At 42.2% G+C, this 20,964-nt stretch overlaps 1 protein-coding gene across 1 annotated transcript in view; it reads right to left on the reverse strand.

Moving 5' to 3' along the window:
• The window catches only part of LOC124041266 (galactosylgalactosylxylosylprotein 3-beta-glucuronosyltransferase 2-like), a 35,628-nt gene extending 17,925 nt beyond the window's left edge, over nucleotides 1-17,703 (reverse strand). Inside the window, exon 1 of the mRNA XM_046358649.1 lies at nucleotides 16,578-17,703. Within this exon, the coding sequence (XP_046214605.1) occupies nucleotides 16,578-17,099 (522 nt within the window). The 5' untranslated portion in view covers nucleotides 17,100-17,703. The remainder of the gene's footprint in view (nucleotides 1-16,577) is intronic.
• Between the last annotated feature and the right edge of the window lie 3,261 nt (nucleotides 17,704-20,964).

Consider the following 20,964-nt stretch of genomic DNA (forward strand, 5'->3'; position numbering starts at 1 on the left):
GCTGCCAGGTGCACGGTGTTTCATCCGACACATTGGTGCGGCTGGCTTCCGGGTTGGATGTGCGGAGGAGTTGTAGCGATGAGACAAGATAGTAGCTACTAAAACAATTGGATACCACGAAATTGGGGAGAAAAAGTGGTAAAAATAAGTAAATAAAAAATATTGGTTACCTGGACTATCTGCACTGATCTTATCTTGCACTGATTCTATGCACACTCACAAGACTATATACACACTCTATATACACACAGTACACTAACACTCTCACACAAAACCCACACATATTCACATACACTACATACTGTATGCACACACACGCATGCCAACAGCACACACACACACACACACACACACACACACACACACACACACACACACACACACACACACACACACACACACACACACACACACACACACACACACACACACACACACACACACACACACACACACACAACACACACACACACACACACACACACACACACACACACACACACACACACACACACACACACACACACACACACACACACACACACACACACACACACACACACACACACACACACACACACACACACACATACCAACGCAACAAAAACACACATACACACACACCAACGCAACAAAAACACACATACACACTTCTACACTCATCATATGCTGCTGCTACTTTCTTTGAATTTTTTTTCTCCAAAATGGTTCTTCGGCTGTCCCCATAAGAGAACCATTTATAGTTCCAAGTAGAACCCTTTTTGGCTCCAGGTAAAACCCTTTTGGGTTCCACGTAGAACCCTCTGTAGAAAGGTTTCTACATGGAACCCAAAAGGGTTCTACCTGCAACCAAAAAAAGGTTCTTCAAAGGGTTTTCCAATGGTGACAGGCGAAGAACCCTTTTAGGTTCTAGATACAGTGGCACCTATTTTTCTAAGAGTGTACGCTGTTCTTTATTTTACTCTTATTATTCTCTCTTCTTATGACTAGTCATGTTACCCTGTCTGCATGTACATATCTACCTCAAGTACCTCGTGCCCCTGCACATTGATCTGGTACTGGTACTCCCTGTATATAGCTCCATTCTTGTGTATTTTAGTCCTCATGTTACTATTTGTATTTTTGAACTCTGCCTTGTTGGGAAGGGCTCGTGAGCAAACATTTCATGGTTAAGTCTACACCCGTTGTATTAGGCACATGTGATTTGAGGACTATAGGCCTGCATTTCCTTCAAGCCTTTAACTGAACAGCTTTATTCGACAAGCTGTCTGGTTGCAGAAATTTTAAATCAGACCGATGCACATTTCTGACTGACGGACTGGCAGACTATGCTTACCCAAACACTTGTGAGCCATTCAGTATTGGCCACGGTGCTGCAGTTACGCTGCTACCACTAGCTCACGACTTCCCACTGCCCTGGAGCAAAATGCAAACTCACCCAGAGGCTATGATAGCTCACAGGGCTCATTTGAAATACGCACGGTTCTGTTTGCTGACACTCCATTCCGAGGCAGAAAAGCTGGTGGAATGTCTGGCACACATAATGAATTGTGCCGAGCCATGACCTGTTAATGCTTGATAACAGAGAAAACATCCAATAATTCTTTCTTTATGCAAAGCATTTCCAGCTGGTTTCCTCTCAAACTCAGACATAAGCGACCATTAGAAATCTGCTGACTTAAAAAGAAGATGTACCCTCTCCTCAACGTAAATATTTTCACATGACCCTCCCCTTGTACTGTAAAAATAAATTGCACACCCTCCCCCCTCATTAAATTGACTCTAAATAATATTGACGACCACAAATAAAAATAACTGTTGCGACCCTGTGTGGATATTGACTTTGCCACTACAGCATGCAATTGTGGCAAAGTCGATGCCAGGCAGGGCTTTGGGCCAGAAGGCAGAGGGATCGCCTACTACCACAGACGAGCTTACTCACTCTGCCTGTTTCATTACACAGCAATCAGAGCTGGCTGCACACAATGATCAGCTAGGGGGAAATCAGATTTCTATATTTTGATACAATATGTATAATTATATATAGTATATGCAAATAGCTATCCAACAACAGGATTCTGTACCAATGCACCACACAACCAGCAAGTAAAAACATATACCGGCTTCGGGCACTTCAATATCATGGTTTGCATTTTCAACATCACAATAAAACAAACTATGTATATCTTGACACACAGAAAATATATCCCTCCTTGCAGGTCTAGCCAGTATTGAAGGCTTGTCTTCACAATTTCCGAATATCATTCAACTTTTTTGGTGTTTTGTAACAGGTGTCTCTTTCCATCCATCAAATGGCTGCTGCACAGTTTGGATGCTGTAATTAGATTTTGGACAAATGTGCACAGATAGCCTACAGGACATTTGAAGTAGCCTAATCAAATTAAAACATTGTGACAGGTTGTGTTTATGGAGTGTACACGGTTCTTTATTTTAGTCTTATTATTATCTATCCTTATGCCTAGTAACTTTACCCTGCCTTCATGTACATACAGTGGGGCAAAAAAGTATTTAGTCAGCCACCAATTGTGCAAGTTCTCCCACTTAAAAATATGAGAGAGGCCTGTAATGTTCATCATAGGTACATTTACATTACATTTAAGTCATTTAGCAGATACACTTACGTATTTTTAGGTACACTTCAACTATGACCGACATAATGAGGGAAGAAAATCCAGAAATTCACATTGTAGGATTTTTTATTAATTTATTTGCAAATTATGGTGGAAAATAAGTATTTGGTCAATAACAAAAGTTTATCTACATACTTTGTTATATACCCTCTGTTGGCAATGACAGAGGTCAAACATTTTCTGTAACACTTCACAATGTTTTCACACACTGTTGCTGGTATTTTGGCCCATTCCTCCATGCAGATCTCCTCTAGAGCAGTGATGTTTTGAGGCTGTTGCTGGGCAACACAGACTTTCAACTCCCTCCAAAGATTTTCTATGGGGTTGAGATCTGGAGACTGGCTAGGCCACTCCTGGATCTTGAAATGCTTCTTGCGAAGCCACTCCCTTCATCGCCCAAGCGGTGTGTTTGGGATCATTGTCATGCTGAAAGACCCAGCCACATTGCATCTTCAATGCCCTTGCTGATGAAAGGAGGTTTTCACTCAAAATCGCACGATACATGGCCCCATTCATTCTTTCCTTTACACAGATCAGTCGTCCTGGTCCCTTTGCAGAAAAACAGCCCCAAAGCATGATGTTTCCACCCCCATGCTTCACAGTAGGTATGGTGTTCTTTGGATGCAACTCAGCATTCTTTGTACTCCAAACACGACGAGTTGAGTTTTTACAAAAAAGTTATATTTTGGTTTCATCTGACCATATGACATTCTCCCAATCTTCTTCTGGATCATCCAAATGCTCTCTAGCAAACTTCAAACGGGCCTGGAAATGTACTGGCTTAAGCAGGGGGACACGTCTGGCACTGCAGGATTTGAGTCCCTGGCGGCGTAGTGTGTTACTGATGGTAGGCTTTGTTACTTTGGTCCCAGCTCTCTGCAGGTCATTCACTAGGTCCCCCCGTGTGGTTCTGGGATTTTTGCTCACCGTTCTTGTGATCATTTTGACCCCACGGGGTGAGAACTTGCGTGGAGCCCCAGATCGAGGGAGATTATCAGTGGTCTTGTATGTCGTCCATTTCCTAATAATTGCTCCCACAGTTGATTTCTTCAAACCAAGCTGCTTACCTATTGCAGATTCAGTCTTCCCAGCCTGGTGCAGGTCTACAATTTTGTTTCTGGTGGCTTTTGCACCATTATTCAAAGGACATTTTCCCTGTGGTTTCCAGCCTAGAGTAGAATGCTGTACCCACTTGAAAACAGTTATTCATTGCATTGTGGTGTTGTAGGCTAATCTAGGTAGGATAATTGTTTTGTCCCTAAACAAGATCAATAGGGGAGCTTTTTGAGCTGCGTGTCTGTTCTTTCATGCGCAATGACACACCTGGCCTCTCAGCTGCCTATCAGCTATTCCTACTTGTTCTTGTGGATTCATATTGAAAATTGATGCACCTTTGAATAAATGTTTATGTGTTATATGATTGCTAGTTAGCATATTTCAGGTCCGGACAAATGATCCACCCACTACTACTGTCACTATGAATGGTGGATAGAGGGCAGGATAGACAGACTGGTAGACTATTGACCTGTGGTATAGTAATAGTTAACGTGCAGAAAAGCATAGTGCATAAGGGAAGTACAAAAACCCATTGATATAGGGGAGGTGCATGCAAGCAGATGAGAGAATGTGGATATATGGAAGAAATTATAAAGTAAAACCTGCAAAAGAGAAAACGTAAACCAGGGAAAAAAATGAACTACCCTCCCCTGTGCCCAATAAAAATATATATCACGCAAAAAAAGTTAGACAACCCTCCCCTATCCCCCCCCCCAGTATATTTCGAACTGTCCCTAACACAAGAGAGAGAAACAACAAATCAAATAGCTGCTCTAAAATCAGTAAGGCTAGTGACACCACTCACTCACTAAGACACAGTAATTAAATGGTGGTGTTATTAATTATGTAAGATATAATCAATGAGGGCTAGGCATTCTAATATTTTCCAGAGAACACACAGAGCCCCGAGCTGATTATCATGGCTATAATTTAACACATTTAACACAAGAAATGTGTTCATTTGCTGGTAGAAATGTGTTCAACATCCACTGAAGTAGCTAGCAAGTTAACTAGATAGTTACAGTAGTTGACGTGGTAACCAAACAAACACACCTGCTAGTTTAGCTAGCCAAACCATCAGTCCTAGCATGCTTTTATGAAAATTGTATTCAACAATACCAATACTGTTTTCAATTCGACTTTTGCTTTCAAAAGCATCTCAAACATAAAAATTAACTATAGCCATTGAATTCTACCGTGCAAATATACTGTGCTTCATTTAAGCAATAAGGCCGATGGGGTGTGTTATATGCCTTTATAAACTGGCTGGTTCAAGCCCTGAATGCTGATTGGCCGACAGGCATGGTATATCAGACCGTATACCGCAGGTATGACAAAACATTGATTTGTACTGCTTTAATTACGTTGGTAACCAGTTTATACTGTAATAGCAATTGGGTCGTGCCTAAGAACAACATTTAGCCGTGGTATATTGGCCATATACAGTACCACACCCCCTCGTGCCTTATTGCTTAAATATACCATTGCTAAGGGCATTTCTTATGCACAACGCAACGCCCTTAGCATTGATATATTAGCAATATAATACAAACACCCAAGGTGCCTTATTGCTATTATAAACTGGTTAGCAACTTATTAGAGAAGTAAAAAGAAGAGCATTCTAGAGCGTGCATTATTTCCCTTTATAAACTTGGTGGTTCAAGTCTTGAATGCTGATTGGCTGAAAGTTGTAGTATAGCCAGTGCCTAAGAACAACCTTTTGCCGTGGTATATTGTCCATATATCACACCCCCTCAAGCCTTATTGATGAAATATACTAGGCTCTTCATAATGTTAACCTTTGCTCATTGACTCTACAAATCCAGTTATGATGTGGTCTAGCTTGATATTGTTTATTTTGGATACAAAACTGCTTTATGAGAAAATAAATAGCCTTGCTTTGACAGCAACACTATCTGTGAAATGCTAAAATAAACAACATGACAGGTTTGACAGGTTATTACCCCAATATGACAGGTCATTAATGCTCTATGACAGACGATTACTACGGAGCTGAGTTCTGTAATGACCTGGACAAGGTGGAGAGAGCAGGCTGACTATCAGCCTATAAAAATACAGATTTTTACACAGGCCTATCTTTGGAGCTGCAGATAGCAGGGTCGGCCCCAGGCATAACTGACATAAGCGGTCGCTTAGGGCCCCTGGCCGCTTGGGAGCCCCTGACCAAATGTTTAAAAATAAATAACAATAATTTACATATATACAGTGCATTCAGAAAGTATTCAGATCCCTTGACTTTTTCCACATTTTGTTACGTTACAGCCTTATTCTAAAATGGATTAAATTATATGTTTTTCTCATTCAGTATTTAGACCCTTTGCTATAATACTCGATATTGAGCTTTCCATTGATCATCCTTGAAAGGTTTCTTCAACTTGATTGGAGTCCACCTGTTGTAAATTCAATTGATTGGACATGATTTGGAAAGGCACACACACTGTCTATATGAAGTCCCTGTCACGTTCTGACCTTAGTTCTTTTGTTATGTCTTTGTTTTAAGTATGGTCAGGGTGTGAGTTGGGTGGGTTGTCTATGTTATTTTTTCTATGATTTGGGATTTCTGTGTTTGGCCTGGTATGGTTCTCAATCAGAGGCAGCTGTCAATCGTTGTCCCTGATTGAGAACCATACGTGGGTGTTTATTTTCTGTGTCTGTGTGTTCCACACGGAACTGTTTCGGTTGGTTATTTCACATGTCGTTTATTTTTTGGTTTCAGTGTTCACTACGGGAACTCCACCCCCCCGTTCAGCTGAAAAGGTGGCGCAGGGAATGCAAAAATATTCTTTAGAAATATTTAACATCCACACATTAACAAGTCCAATACCTCAAATGAAAGATAAACACCTTGTTCATCTACCCAGCGTGTCAGATTTTTCAAATGTTTTATGGAGAAAACACAACATATATTTACGTTAGACCACCACCAAACCAAAGAAAAAACGTAGCCATTTTTTCCAGCAAAAGATAAAAATCACAAAAGCAGGATTAAACAAAAATCAATCACTAACCTCTTGACAATCTTCATCAGATGACATGTTACACAGTACATTTATGTTTTGTTTGATAATATGCATTTTATATCCATAAATCTCGGTTTACATTGACGCCATGTTCAGAAAATCCTCCAAAATATCCGGAGGAATTATAGAAAGCTACGCCAGATAACAGAAATACTCATCATAAACTTTGACTAAAGATACATGTTCTACATATAATTAAAGATACACTGGTTCTTAATGCAACCACTGTGTCACATTTCTTTTTTACGTTACGGAAAAAGCCTAACATTGCAATAATCTGAGACGGCGCTCAGACGTAACAATATTTCTCCGCCATGTTGGAGTCAACAGAAATACAAAATTACAACATAAATATTCCCTTACCTTTGATGATCTTTCATCAGAATGTAGTGCAAGGAGTCCTAGTTCAACAATAAATCGTTTTGTTTCATAATGTTCAATTCTAGTGTCCAAGTAGCAGCATTTGCTACCACTTTCAGCTCACGTGCCCAAAAAATGACTTCTGGTCCAGGATAACTTTGCATCAAAACTTCCAAAAGACATATTACAGGTCGAAGAAACTGGTCAAACTAAGTGCAGAATCAATCTTCAGGATGTTATAATCATATATATCCAATAGCATTCCAACCGGATGATTCGTTTTCATCTGGGACTGATTGGAACAGCCGAATCATTCAAAGACAAACGCGCCACAACAAAATGGCATCCTTTTGCGACACCAACTACTTTCCTTCCCATTAGGTCAAAGTTCACAGAAAATGCTACATTACACTTTCTACTGAATGAGGACATCTAGTGGAAGACGTAGGAAGTGTTTCCAAATCCATAACTTGTTGGGAAGGGAGGGGGCGATGACGTCAAAGTTGCCCCAACTTTCAGGATTTCAAAACTTGTTTGGAAGATTGCCTGCCCTGTGAGTTCTGTTATACTCACAGACATAATTCAAACGGTTTTAGAAACTTCAGAGTGTTTTCTATACAATAGTAATAATAATATGCATATATTAGCAATTTAGGACAGATTTCGATGCAGTTCACTATGGGCACGCAATCCATCCAATGTGGAAATACTGCCCCCTATCTCTAACTGGTTTTAATAAAGAGCATGAACATGTGTCACACTGCACATTGGTCTGACATTTCTTACTCCTCGTCAGAGGAGGACGAAGACAGCCATTGCAGTCCCAATGTTGACAGTGTATGTCAGAGCAGAAACCAGGCCATGAGGTCAAAGGATTTGTACGTAGAGCTCAAAGACATGACTGTGTCGAGGCACAGATCTGGGGAAGGGTACCAAAAAATATCTGCAGCATTGAAGGTCCCCAAGGTCCCACAGTGGCCTCCATCATTCTTAAATAGAAGAAGTTTGGAACCATCAAGACTCTTCATACGGCTGGCCGCCTGGCGAAACTGAGCAATCGAAGGAGAAGGGTCTTGGTGAGAGAGGTGACCAAGGACCCAATTGTCACTCTGACAGAGCTCCAGAGTTCATCTGTGGAGATGGGAGAACCTTCCAGAAGTACAAACAATCTCTGCAGCACTCCACCAATCAGGCCTTTACGGTAGAGTGGCCAGACAGAAGCCACTACTCAGTAAAAGGCACATGACAGCCCGAGTGGAATTTGCCAAGAGGCACCTAAAAGACTCTCAGACCATGATAAACAAGATTCTCTGGTCTCATGACATCAAGATTGAACTCTTTGGCCTGAATGCAAAGCATCACATCTGGAGGCAACCTGGCACCATACCCGTGGTGAAGCATGGTGGTGGCAGCATCATGCTGTGGGGATGTTTTTTATCGGCAGGGACTGGGAGACTAGTCAGGATCGAGGGAAAGATGAGCAGAGCAAAGTACAGAGAGATCCTTGATGTAAACCTGCTACAGATTGCTCAGGACCTCAGACTGGGGTGAAGGTTCACCTTCCACCACAAAACGACCCTAAGCACACAGCCAAGACAACGCAGGAGTAGCTTCGGGACAAGTCTCTGAATGTCCTTGAGTGGCCCAGCCAGAGCCCGGACTTGAACCCGATCGAACATCTCTGGAGAGACCTGACAATAGCTGTACAGCAATATGTCCCATCTAACCTGACAGAGCTTGACAGGATATGCAAAGAACAATGGGACAAACTCTCCAAAAACAGGTGTGCCAAGAATGTAGGGTCATACCTAAGAAGATTCGAGGTTGTAATCGCTGCCAAAGTTGCTTCAACAAAGTACTGAGTAAAGGGTCTGAATACTTATGTAAATGGGATATATATTTTTTTACTGCTTTTGCTTTGTCATTATGGGTTATTGTGTGTAGTTTGATGAGGAGAAAAAAACGATGTACTCCATTTCAGAATAAAGCTATAACGTAACAAAATGTGGAAAAAGTCAAGGGGTCTGAATATTTTCCCAAATGCACTGTATATCCATAAAAAGGAAGCCAGCTGATTCACGATTTCGACTGTTTGAGAAACCCTGTCTGCATGCCTGTCTGTCTCGTCTCGACTCCAGACACGTTAATTACTATCGGACAGATTAAATTTGAATATTGAAGCAATGCTGACAAACAGCAAGGTTTATACAAATCCCTGCTGTTACTGAAATGTCTAAAAGAAATGTGAATAATGTCTAGATGCTTTTTATAGTGGAGATCAAGTTTACAAAGTCAAGGTATTGGAGTGGCCATCACAAAGCCCTGACCTCAATCCTACAGAAAATATGTGTGCAGAACTAAAAACGTGTGTGCGAGCAAGGAGGCCTAAAAATCTGACTCAGTTACTCCAGCTCTGTCAGGAGGAATGGGCCAAAATTCACCAAACTTATTGTGGGAAGCTTGTGGAAGGCTACCTGAAACATTTGACCCAAGTTAAACTATTAATAATAGTTAATTGTTTAATTAAAAATTAAACAATTAAAAATTGAGTGTATGTAAGCTTCTGACATACTGGGAATGTGATGAAAGAAATACAAGCTGAAATAAATCATTCTCTCTACTATTATTCTGACATTTCACATTCTTAAAATAAAGTGGTGATCCTAACAGACCTAAGACAGGGAATTTTACTAGGATTAAGAGTCAGGAATTATGAAAAACTGAGTTTAAATGTATTTGGCTAAGGTTTATGTAAACTTCCGACTTCAACTTTATAAATTGCCTGGCTTGGCTGATGAGACAATGGATTGCGCAGTCAGATGGAACAGAGTAGGCATTTTAACGTAATAGATGTATCTGTGGTACACCGGCTGGTTTTAACCAACCAGGATTCAGTTTTGGACCCACCCATTGTATAAATCACTATCATGCACCTTATGTTTGAATGGTAGGATTAAATGGCTATACTTCATTCTTACATGTTCTACGTTTGAGCTGCTTTTGAAAGCAAAAGTCGAATTGAAAACATTTTTGGCATTGTTGAATTCAATTTTCATACTAGCAAGATGGGACTGATGGTTTGGATAGCACCATAATTTGCAAATAAATTCATTAACAAACCTACAATGTGATTTTCTGGATTTTTTTTCCTTCTCATTTTGTCTGTTATAGTTGAAGTGTACCTATAATGAAAATTACAGGCCTCTCTAATCTTTTTAAGTCGGAGAACTTGCACAATTGGTGGCTGACAAAATACTTTTTCACCCCACTGTGTCTCTCTGGCATATTACATAATTTATGAAGCGGTATAAGACATTTTTGGACTCATGATGTTGTGATGTGCTTGAACAGGAAAGTGCCGTGGCGGTCTTTCAAGGGCAAATATTGTCATTAATGAGAAAGATGCCGGATTTACAATTCCAAATTGAATGACTGTTCAAAACGTATTTTCCCAGTTTAGGCTGTTTATTCCTGACTTCCCAGTCGCAGTGCTTGCAGTCATCGATTCCTTCCAAACCACTCATTGTTGTGTAATGTTTATGTCCAATGGCCGATGAGCACCGATACGTTAGATCTCTTCATCATTTATCTTCATATGACAAGGATTTAACAGGATTTGCTAGTAGACTTGATTCATGATGATGAATGCTAGCTAAGATTGTGAAAGTAAGATGTTGACATGATCGGTCCAATCAAAGCTACTGTACATATGACGTGATTTGACGTCATTTCTGTGGCCAATGACCTTGAGCCTTCTTGGAAGGGCACTTGTAATATAACTATGGCAGAACCCAAAGGGCTGAAATGTTGGATGTCTACCCTTACTAAGGACTTAAGTTTGGCGATTGTGTAAGGTCCCAATGAGTGACAGAACACTGAGCCAATCACGGTGCAATGCTCCTGTTTTCTGCTGGCCCGCCCCACCACCACTAAAAGCACTGAGCTTGGCTGAAACACCTGCATTTTGGAGCTGATTACTCAAGAAAACAAAAAGGAGACCATGTTTGTCTGCAGCTTTATTAACTCAATTATATATATATATATACTGTATATTTTTGCACTGTTTGCAAACTGATATGTGATACGTATTAATGCCAAAATAACATATAAAACAGGCATATATATTTATTTATGCAGTTTTTCTCTTGTTAGGTAGACTTTGTCATTAGGCAAAGGATCATCTCCACAAATCATAAAGGGTATTACAACAGTGTCTAGGGGCGACTTCATACTGGAGAAATCAGCACTCCTACTCTGATATGCTTGCTTGATACATACGGACCCAGATTCTCCGTTCAACTCGTAGCATGGCAGGGGGTTGGAATACATTTAGAGATTGTTCGAGGTGGCCTTGTGTGAATCACATCATCTCTGAAGTTGTCGCTGGTTGATAAGGGTACAATGCTTCCCCCCCCACACACACACACACATACAATGCAAAACCCATGTGCTTCTTATCTCCGGAGCAATCAATGAGAGACGAGCCCCTGCTGTCAATCAGGTTATTTCAACAGGAAATTATATTGAAGATTACACAGCCACAGAGACGACTCGCTCCAAACAAGTGATATGCAAATCAAATAAATTCAAATTGTATTTGTCCCATGCGCCGAATACGTACAAGCCCTTAACCAACAATGCAGTTCAAGAAATAGAGTTAAGAAAATGTTTACTAAATAAACTAAAGTAAAAAATGGAATAAAAAGTAACACAATAAAATAACAAAAACTAGTCTATCTATACAGGGGGTACCGGTACCGAGTCAATGTACAGGGGTATAGGTTAGTCGAGGTAAATAACAACAACTAGGCTGTCTATACAGGGGGTACCGGTACCGAGTCAATGTACAGGGGTATAGGTTAGTCGAGGTAAATAACAACAACTAGGCTGTCTATACAGGGGGTACCGGTACCGAGTCAATGTACAGGGGTATAGGTTAGTCGAGGTAAATAACAACAACTAGGCTATCTATACAGGGGGTACCGGTACCGAGTCAATGTGCAGGGGTATAGGTTAGTCGAGGTAAATAACAACAACTAGGCTATCTAAATAGGGGGTACCGGACCGAGTCAATGTGCAGGGGTATAGGTTAGTCGAGGTAAATAACAACAACTAGGCTATCTATACAGGGGGTACCGGTACCTAGTCAATGTGCAGGGGTATAGGTTAGTCGAGGTAAATAACAACAACTAGGCTATCTATACAGGGGGTACCGGTACCGAGTCAATGTAAAGGGGTATAGGTTAGTCGAGGTAAATAACAACAACTAGGCTATCTATACAGGGGGTACCGGTACCGAGTCAATGTGCAGGGGTATAGGTTAGTCGAGGTAAATAACAACAACTAGGCTATCTATATAGGGGGTACCGGTACCGAGTCAATGTGCAGGGGTATAGGTTAGTCGAGGTAAATAACAACAACTAGGCTATCTATATAGGAGGTACCGGTACTGAGTCAATGTGCAGGGGTATAGGTTAGTCGAGGTAAATAACAACAACAAGGCTATCTATACAGGGGATACCGGTACCAAGTCAATGTGCAGGGGTATAGGTTAGTCGAGGTAAATAACAACAACTAGGCTATCTATACAGGGGGTACCGGTACTGAGTCAATGTGCAGGGGTATAGGTTAGTCGAGGTAAATAACAACAACAAGGCTATCTATACAGGGGGTACCGGTACCAAGTCAATGTGCAGGGGTATAGGTTAGTCGATGTAAATAACAACAACTAGGCTATCTATATAGGGGGTACCGGTACCGAGTCAATGTGCAGGGGTATAGGTTAGTCGAGGTAAATAACAACAACTAGGCTATCTATATAGGGGGTACCGGTACTGAGTCAATGTACAGGGGTATAGGTTAGTCGAGGTAAATAACAACAACTAGGCTATCTATACAGGGGGTACCGGTACTGAGTCAATGTACAGGGGTATAGGTTAGTCGAGGCCATTTGTAAATGTAGGTTGGGGTAAAGTGACTATGCATAGATAATAAACAGCGAGTAGCGGGCAGTGTAAAAACAAATGTAAATAGTCCGGGTGGCCATTTGATTAATTGTTCAGCAGTCTCATGGCTTGGGGGTAGTTGCTGTTAAGGAGCCTTTTGGACCTAGACTTGATGCTCCAGTACCACTTGCCGTGCAGTAGCAGAGAGAACAGTCTACGACTTGAGTGACTGGAGGCTTTGACAATTTTTCGGGCCTTCCTCTGACACCGCCTGGTATAAAGGTCCTGGATGGCAGGAAGCTTGGCACCAATTTTTTCAGTCTCCTGAGAATAGGTTTTGTCGTGCCCTCTTCACGACTGTCTTGGTGTGCTTGAACCATGTTAGTTTGTTGGTGATGTGCACACCAAGGAACTTGAAATGTGAAATGTACTTTGTAAGTGCAGGTTCTTGTTCCATCCAGAATCAGCACTGGAACTAAAGCCTGCACACACAGTGGCCCTCAAGGACCAGAGTCGGCCCTTCAGGATATCCCAGCCTCATTTCCATATCTGGTGTCTGAATGCACACATATGCTATCTGATTACCCCTATATTAGATTAGCACACTGATAAGGGACAGTTTCAAATGTACTGGGATGGGGTAGGGGGGGGGGTATGGGTGGGCTGTCAAACTTTTGTTTTTGCTTTGAGGAGGGATATGTTGTTTTTAATGGTCACAGGGGAAAGCAGTTAGTTTTTTCCCTGGTTTACATTCCCCTTTTTGCAGATTTTACTTTATAATTTATTCAATATATCCACATTTTCTCATCTGCTTGCATGTGCCTCCCCTATCTAGGTGTTTTGGTACTTCCCTTATGCACTATGCTTTTCTGTGCTTGCTATACCACAGGTCAATATAGTCTACAAGTCTATCCTGACCTCCGTCCATAGTGACAATCGTGGTTTGTGCAGATCTTCAATAGCTTAACTAGCAACCATACCACACACAAAATCATTCAAATCTGCACCAATTTCAATGTAAATCCATAGAAGAATAAGTGATGGGCAGCAGAGAGGCCAGATGTGTCATTGCACGTGTCACTGATTCCAATAGTTTGTGTTAACTAGAAATTATACCACACATTTAAAAAAACATTAAGAATGTTTTAATAATAATGATCTCGGAGAGGTGATGCAAAATGATCCAAAAGTAATGTCCCAACAAAAGGTTACCCCTCCTGAATAACGCAAAAGTTCAATGTAAACGTCAGTTCATGAGAAAAGAGAGTGCAGGAGACAGTCAACGAGCTAATAAGACGAGCAGCAGACAGCTTTGTGGCAGCGGCCGCGGCATAATCAAACAGAGATGGACAGCGAATGGTGCTGAAAGTCATTTGAGTAGACTAACAACAAGAGGGCTCCGTTGAAGCCTATTTCTTCCTATTTAAGAAATGAGAGGCAGGCCTACCAGCTTGACAAACACAATTATGCTATCCACAGATTCAGTCGGTAGCCAAATCCACCAATAGGCCTACTGTCACCATGCACTCCTTAAATATATCTGTGTATGTGAAAGGTTTGGTTAAAACCAGGTCTTTGAATTAAGGTGGTAGGCTATGTGAGGGTTAGCGACATCTATATGACTGGTGAGGGAATGCCATGCCCTTTGTTAAAGAAAGCTGGGCAAAAAGGATAGCCTACCTATTGTTAGCTTTATATTTAGAAAATAAATCAGTTAAAAGGACCGTAGTTACATAGAGCGTTCTATAATGATGCTGGGCTATGTGATGCCTTGTGCTAGAAACATGCTGCAACATCCACCGTTGTTTATATTGCTTATGTTTATAAGAAGTGAGGTCGGCCGTTGCAATACTTTTCGTTGAACTTTACTCAGAAGGATCCTGGCATTACCCAGTGCACATGGCATATCACTCCCACCGCCTGGCTACTGTAAAACATGGAACTGGAATCCCACAGTACGAATACACGGACTGGACTATGGCATGATGTTCACGGCATCACACATGCCTTATGCTAGAAACAATACCCGTGAAAGCTGCGACTCCGAAGCATGTGGTGATATAGCTGCTTCCTCTCCATGCCATTTTGAGGCTGAGCCACGCGCTTCTATATTCCAGGAGACAAAAAAATGACTGTTATTATGTGTGTATCAGCTATTCACTTTCTGAAAAGAGAATATGTCTAAACCCAGGCAGCTTTTAGGGAAGCACTTGTTATCTTCTGTTGTTGGGTTCGGCATAATTAAGCAATGGACAAGTAGCCAGCAGTTGAAGCTTCCATTGTTCTGTGTTGGGTCGGTTCTCTGGGTGGAAAGGTAACTTTTGAAAGTGTTGACACTGGAGAAATATGGTCAGAATGCATATTTCTGTGTCCATTCTTCCCTGAAACTCCTATTTTCATTATCCACCTTTGTGTTAAGGCTTTGAGAGCTACATTTTCTCTTGATTGTAAGCTGATTTTCTGCAATCAATGCACAGAGGAATTGACATCAAAAAAACGAATTTAATAGAACCATTGTTCATTTTATCAGTGTAATCAGATCGAAATGATGATGTTATTGTCATTGATTATATACTAACCAGGTGTGTTAAAATCTTGTTCAATTTGCAGTGAGGGCCTGTATGGATTGGGCTGCTATCATGCTAATTATGTTTTGGTCCGCCAACTATTAGCTCAGAAAAGAATTGGCCCTAGGCCAAACCTAGTTGCTGACCCGGGACCCAGAACCTACCTAATGCTTCAATATAGCCTTAACATTTGCCACTTCACTTTTCAAATGTATTACCTTTGATGTGTGGCAGAAGTACAATCAGCCTGATTAGATAGGCTACTTCACAAGTCTCCTGTGTATACTACCTGCACACTTTCATCCACTCCACTCTAACATAACTCCAGCATTCAAACTGCCCGTGGCCATTTGATGAATGGAAAGGGACATCTGTTACAAAACACCAGAATGTTTAATGAAGTTTCGGAGATTGTAAAGCCAAGCCATTGATACTGAGTAGGGAGGGATGTATTATTGTCTGTTTTTGTTTGTTATTGACATACTCTATTTGATTGTGGTGTTGAAAACGCAAACCATGATTAAGCACTAGAGGTGTGAAGCATATGCTGCTTTCCGTTGCTCATTGATCATGGGTGGTGAATGGGCACAGAAAATGGGTGGTTGCAAAATTCGTTGCATATACAGTATTTTATATGATGATGATGATGATCGGATTTCCCCCTAGCTGATCATTGTCTGCAGCCCGCTCTGATCATGGTGTAATGAGATAAGAACAGAGCTGGTGGTCGGCGAACCATTAAACCTTCTATTCAGTAGCCCTACATGGCATCTACTGTGCTACAAAACCATGCTGAAGTGGTAGATATTCACGTTTATAAATACCGGGTTGCTACAATTATAGTTATTTGTGGTGGTAATATTTTTTTTGCGGATTTTCGAGTAAATGTCGAACTGTCCCTAAGCTTTGGTCTGTTGATAATGTCATGCTATGGGTCTGTCGTTGATTTATTATTACCTCTTCAAACAGTTCCAGACTGTATGTGTTGTCATCATCCGCGAAGAATACTATCCCCACGTCCTTGATGGAGCGATGTGACCGCAGCCACGAGAGAGCCGTGTTCCTCTGCTCAGTAGCACGGGGCATCCCGGTACGTTTGAACCGGCGGGGCGTAAAGATGTTCAGGTGTGTGTACTGCATCCCCGAGCGGGCAAGAAAGCGCACCACCAGCTCCGTGCGCACAGTCGAGTCCTCCACTACTATCCAGTGGAAGCGAGGAACCTGACGGAAGGTGTTAGCGAGCCGGGTAAGTTCAGCTTTCTGGACTGGCCGGTTGTAGGTCGGGGTGATGGCGTAGATTGCCGGGAGAGCGGAGCGGTTGGCCCGGGGTGGGCTGGTTCTGTCTTGCCTATGTGCGCCCCCTCCGCGGCCCAGGGCTGGACTTCGGACGGACGTCCTTGTGTCAATATGGATCATGATGATGACGATGAGGACCCAGGGCAGGAGGATGAAGAAGCGGCTGTAGAAGAGCGATTTCATCTTGCCGAAGTTAGGGGATAAACATCTGAGCTGTGCACTCACTTTACCTCACTTCATCACACCCAAGCATTATACGAACGTTCGGCGACAATTTGCACTCTCCAAAATAATTTTAATGACCACATACGACCATTATTTTGACATGAGGACTTTGTTTCTTATTATCTCCAATAAACTGTCATAAATCTCCAAATTCATCCCCTTTAGAGTTATGTAAACATAGTCACGTCCGCGTCCGGTCGGGACCGTTTGATGAGTCTCCTCCCGGATAAAAGTGGAGATGATCATATCCCTCGAACAACAGAGCGACGAAACGAACCCCTTAAAAACAACAGGTAATCCCTCTTAACATGCCTTCAGCCCACAGCCTTTCCGATGAACCACAAATAGCTTTTGAAACAGACCAAAAAGCAGACCTATCCACTGGCCGGTTGAGTCGTTGTCTAGCGGGCAGTGGTGAGAAGCAGGTGCAGGAGCTTCAGTGCAGAGAGATGATAAACTGCGATGTGGAGAGAAAGGGGACGGGGAAGACTGGAATGGACGAAGAGAGAAAGATAGTGGAGGAAAAGGGGAGGAAAAAGAGGGATACTTTGTCATACTGCTAGAGGAACACGTCAGTGTCCGCTGAGGATGGATATGAACTCACCCTAACGAGAGAGAGAGAGAGAGAGAGAGAGAGAGAGAGAGAGAGAGAGAGAGAGAGAGAGAGAGAGAGAGAGAGAGAGAGAGAGAGAGAGAGAGAGAGAGAGAGAGAGAGAGAGAGAGAGAGAGAGAGAGAGAGAGAGAGAGAGAGAGAGAGAGAGAGAGAGAGAGAGAGAGAGAGAGAGAGAGAGAGATGAAGAGACGTTTGCTTTTGTTCTAAATTATTGTCGGGACTTTGAATTTGAATTGCAGGTTGTCCTCACCAGACCAATTGAGCAAACACTACAATTAAGAGTTAGAGAAATATATATGGTAGCTAGGTAAACCAGTAGCCTATAGCAGGAAACGTATAGGCCTATAGACTCTGTCTCAGATTGTGGATTAGTTGCAGGCAAATAGGCTTCAAGTTTGAAGACATACCTGTTCATCATTACATGGTTTTGGGCATCACAGAGATTAGCCTAGGTTACACATTCTCTGACAGTGATGTTGATTTTCTGGAGTTTTTATACCATATCAGGTAGCCTATTTGTTTAAATGCAATGAATTGCTTGTGCTTAGAAAATATTGAACACGGTGTTGCTTTGTTCTCCCATAAGGAACTATCGTATGGCTCCTTATCTCGTGTAACAGTCTATATTGATCTGTAGCTTATGGTCTTCCAGACTCTGGGATTTCATCAATACAGCTGAAAAACAGAGTCTCATTTGCATTTCATTATTGTCAATTGGCCAAACCGATTAAATCTATGCCGGTATATAAATATGGAGTGCATTCTTCAATGTCAGCATAAAGTGACATCTCCACTTTGAGTTATGACTAGTCTATTACTTACACCTTGCCGATAGGCTCTGTGGCATCAGCATGTACCAGTCAATCAACTGCCAGACTGTCTTTTCAGTGCCCCAGTTCCATCAGAGAATCCATTCCTACTGGGTATTGACATGTGACAGCGCTCTTTGCTACTGGGAATTACATGATGAAGGATCAAATGAGAAATAAATGGCTCACTATCAGTTTTGGTGGTGGAAATCAGCGCTGGGTTCTGTTGTGTTGTTTGGGCCCTAGGGATTGGCTATTATCTGACATCATGTCACATGCCACAGGAGCCGGTCTGAGTAAAAGAGACAAGGGAGTGAGACACAGAGTGATGTGGTTGCTAGAGGCAACAATACGGTGTATAGCCTACCTCTTCTGTCTAGTGAGGCCTCAATAATAGTGTGTGTGTGTGTGTGTGTGTGTGTGTGTGTGTGTGTGTGTGTGTGTGTGTGTGTGTGTGTGTGTGTGTGTGTGTGTGTGTGTGTGTGTGTGTGTGTGTGTGTGTGTGTGTGTGTGTGTGTGTGTGTGTGTGTGTGTGTGTGTGTGAGAGAGAGAGAGAGAGAGAGAGAGAGAGAGAGAGACAGTGAAGAACAATCACTGTTGTAAATACAACCTATATTTATGTTTATTTCTTTTCCCTTTTGTTCTATAACCATTTGCGCATCATTGCAACACTGTATATAGACATTATATGACATTCTTTGGAACTTTTGTGGGTGTAATATTTACTGTTAATTTATTGTTTATTTCACTTTTACTTATGATCTATTTCACTTGCTTAGGCAATGTAAATATATGTTTCCAATGCCAATAAAGCCACTTAAATTGAAATTGAGAGAGAGGTAGAGAGAGAGAGATATAGAGTGTGTGAGTGTGTATGTGTGTGTGTGTGTGTGTGTGTGTGTGTGTGTGTGTGTGTGTGTGTGTGTGTGTGTGTGTGTGTGTGTGTGTGTGTGTGTGTGTGTGTGTGTGTGTGTGTGTGTGTGTGTGTGTGTGTGACAGAGAGGGCGACATAACCCTGGGACTAGTCTACTCGTAATGCAGCAGAGAGAGTGACATAACCCTGGGGCTAGTCTACTCGTAATGCAGCAGAGAGAGTGACATAACCCTGGGGCTAGTCTACTCGTAATGCAGCAGAGAGAGTGACATAACCCTGGGGCTAGTCTACTCGTAATGCAGCAGAGAGAGTGACATAACCCTGGGACTAGTCTACTCATAATGCAGCAGAGAGACTGACATAACCCTGGGGCTAGTCTACTCGTAATGCAGCAGAGAGAGTGACATAACCCTGGGACTAGTCTACTCGTAATGCAGCAGAGAGAGTGACATAACCCTGGGACTAGTCTACTCATAATGCAGCAGAGAGACTGACATAACCCTGGGGCTAGTCTACTCGTAATGCAGCAGAGAGAGTGACATAAACCTGGGACTAGTCTACTCGTAATGAAGCAGAGAGAGTGACATAACCCTGGGGCTAGTCTACTCGTAATGCAGCAGAGAGAGTGACATAACCCTGGGACTAGTCTACTCGTAATGCAGCAGAGAGAGTGACATAACCCTGGGACTAGTCTACTCATAATGCAGCAGAGAGAGTGACATAACCCTGGGACTAGTCTACTCATAATGCAGCAGAGAGACTGACATAACCCTGGGGCTAGTCTACTCGTAATGCAGCAGAGAGAGTGACATAACCCTGGGACTAGTCTACTCGTAATGCAGCAGAGATAGTGACATAACCCTGGGGCTAGTCTACTCGTAATGCAGCAGAGAGAGTGACATAACCCTGGGGCTAGTCTACTCGTAATGCAGCAGAGAGAGTGACATAACCTTGGGGCTAGTCTACTCGTAATGCAGCAGAGGGAGTGACATAACCCTGGGACTAGTCTACTCATAATGCAGCAGAGAGAGTGACATAACCCTGGGACTAGTCTACTCATAATGCAGCAGAGAGACTGACATAACCCTGGGGCTAGTCTACTCGTAATGCAGCAGAGAGAGTGACATAACCCTGGGACTAGTCTACTCGTAATGCAGCAGAGAGAGTGACATAACCCTGGGACTAGTCTACTCATAATGCAGCAGAGAGACTGACATAACCCTGGGGCTAGTCTACTCGTAATGCAGCAGAGAGAGTGACATAACCCTGGGGCTAGTCTACTCGTAATGCAGCAGAGAGAGTGACATATATATATATATATATATATATATATATATATATATATATGCCATTTAGCAGACGCTAACCCTGGGACTAGTCTACTCGTAATGCAGCAGAGAGAGTGACATAACCCTGGGACTAGTCTACTCGTAATGCAGCAGAGAGAATGACATAACCCTGGGACTAGTCTACTCGTAATGCAGCAGAGAGACTGACATAACCCTGGGGCTAGTCTACTCGTAATGC

The sequence above is a fragment of the Oncorhynchus gorbuscha genome, linkage group LG08, assembly GCF_021184085.1.
Source record: "Oncorhynchus gorbuscha isolate QuinsamMale2020 ecotype Even-year linkage group LG08, OgorEven_v1.0, whole genome shotgun sequence".
In the NCBI taxonomy this organism is placed as follows: domain Eukaryota; kingdom Metazoa; phylum Chordata; class Actinopteri; order Salmoniformes; family Salmonidae; genus Oncorhynchus; species Oncorhynchus gorbuscha.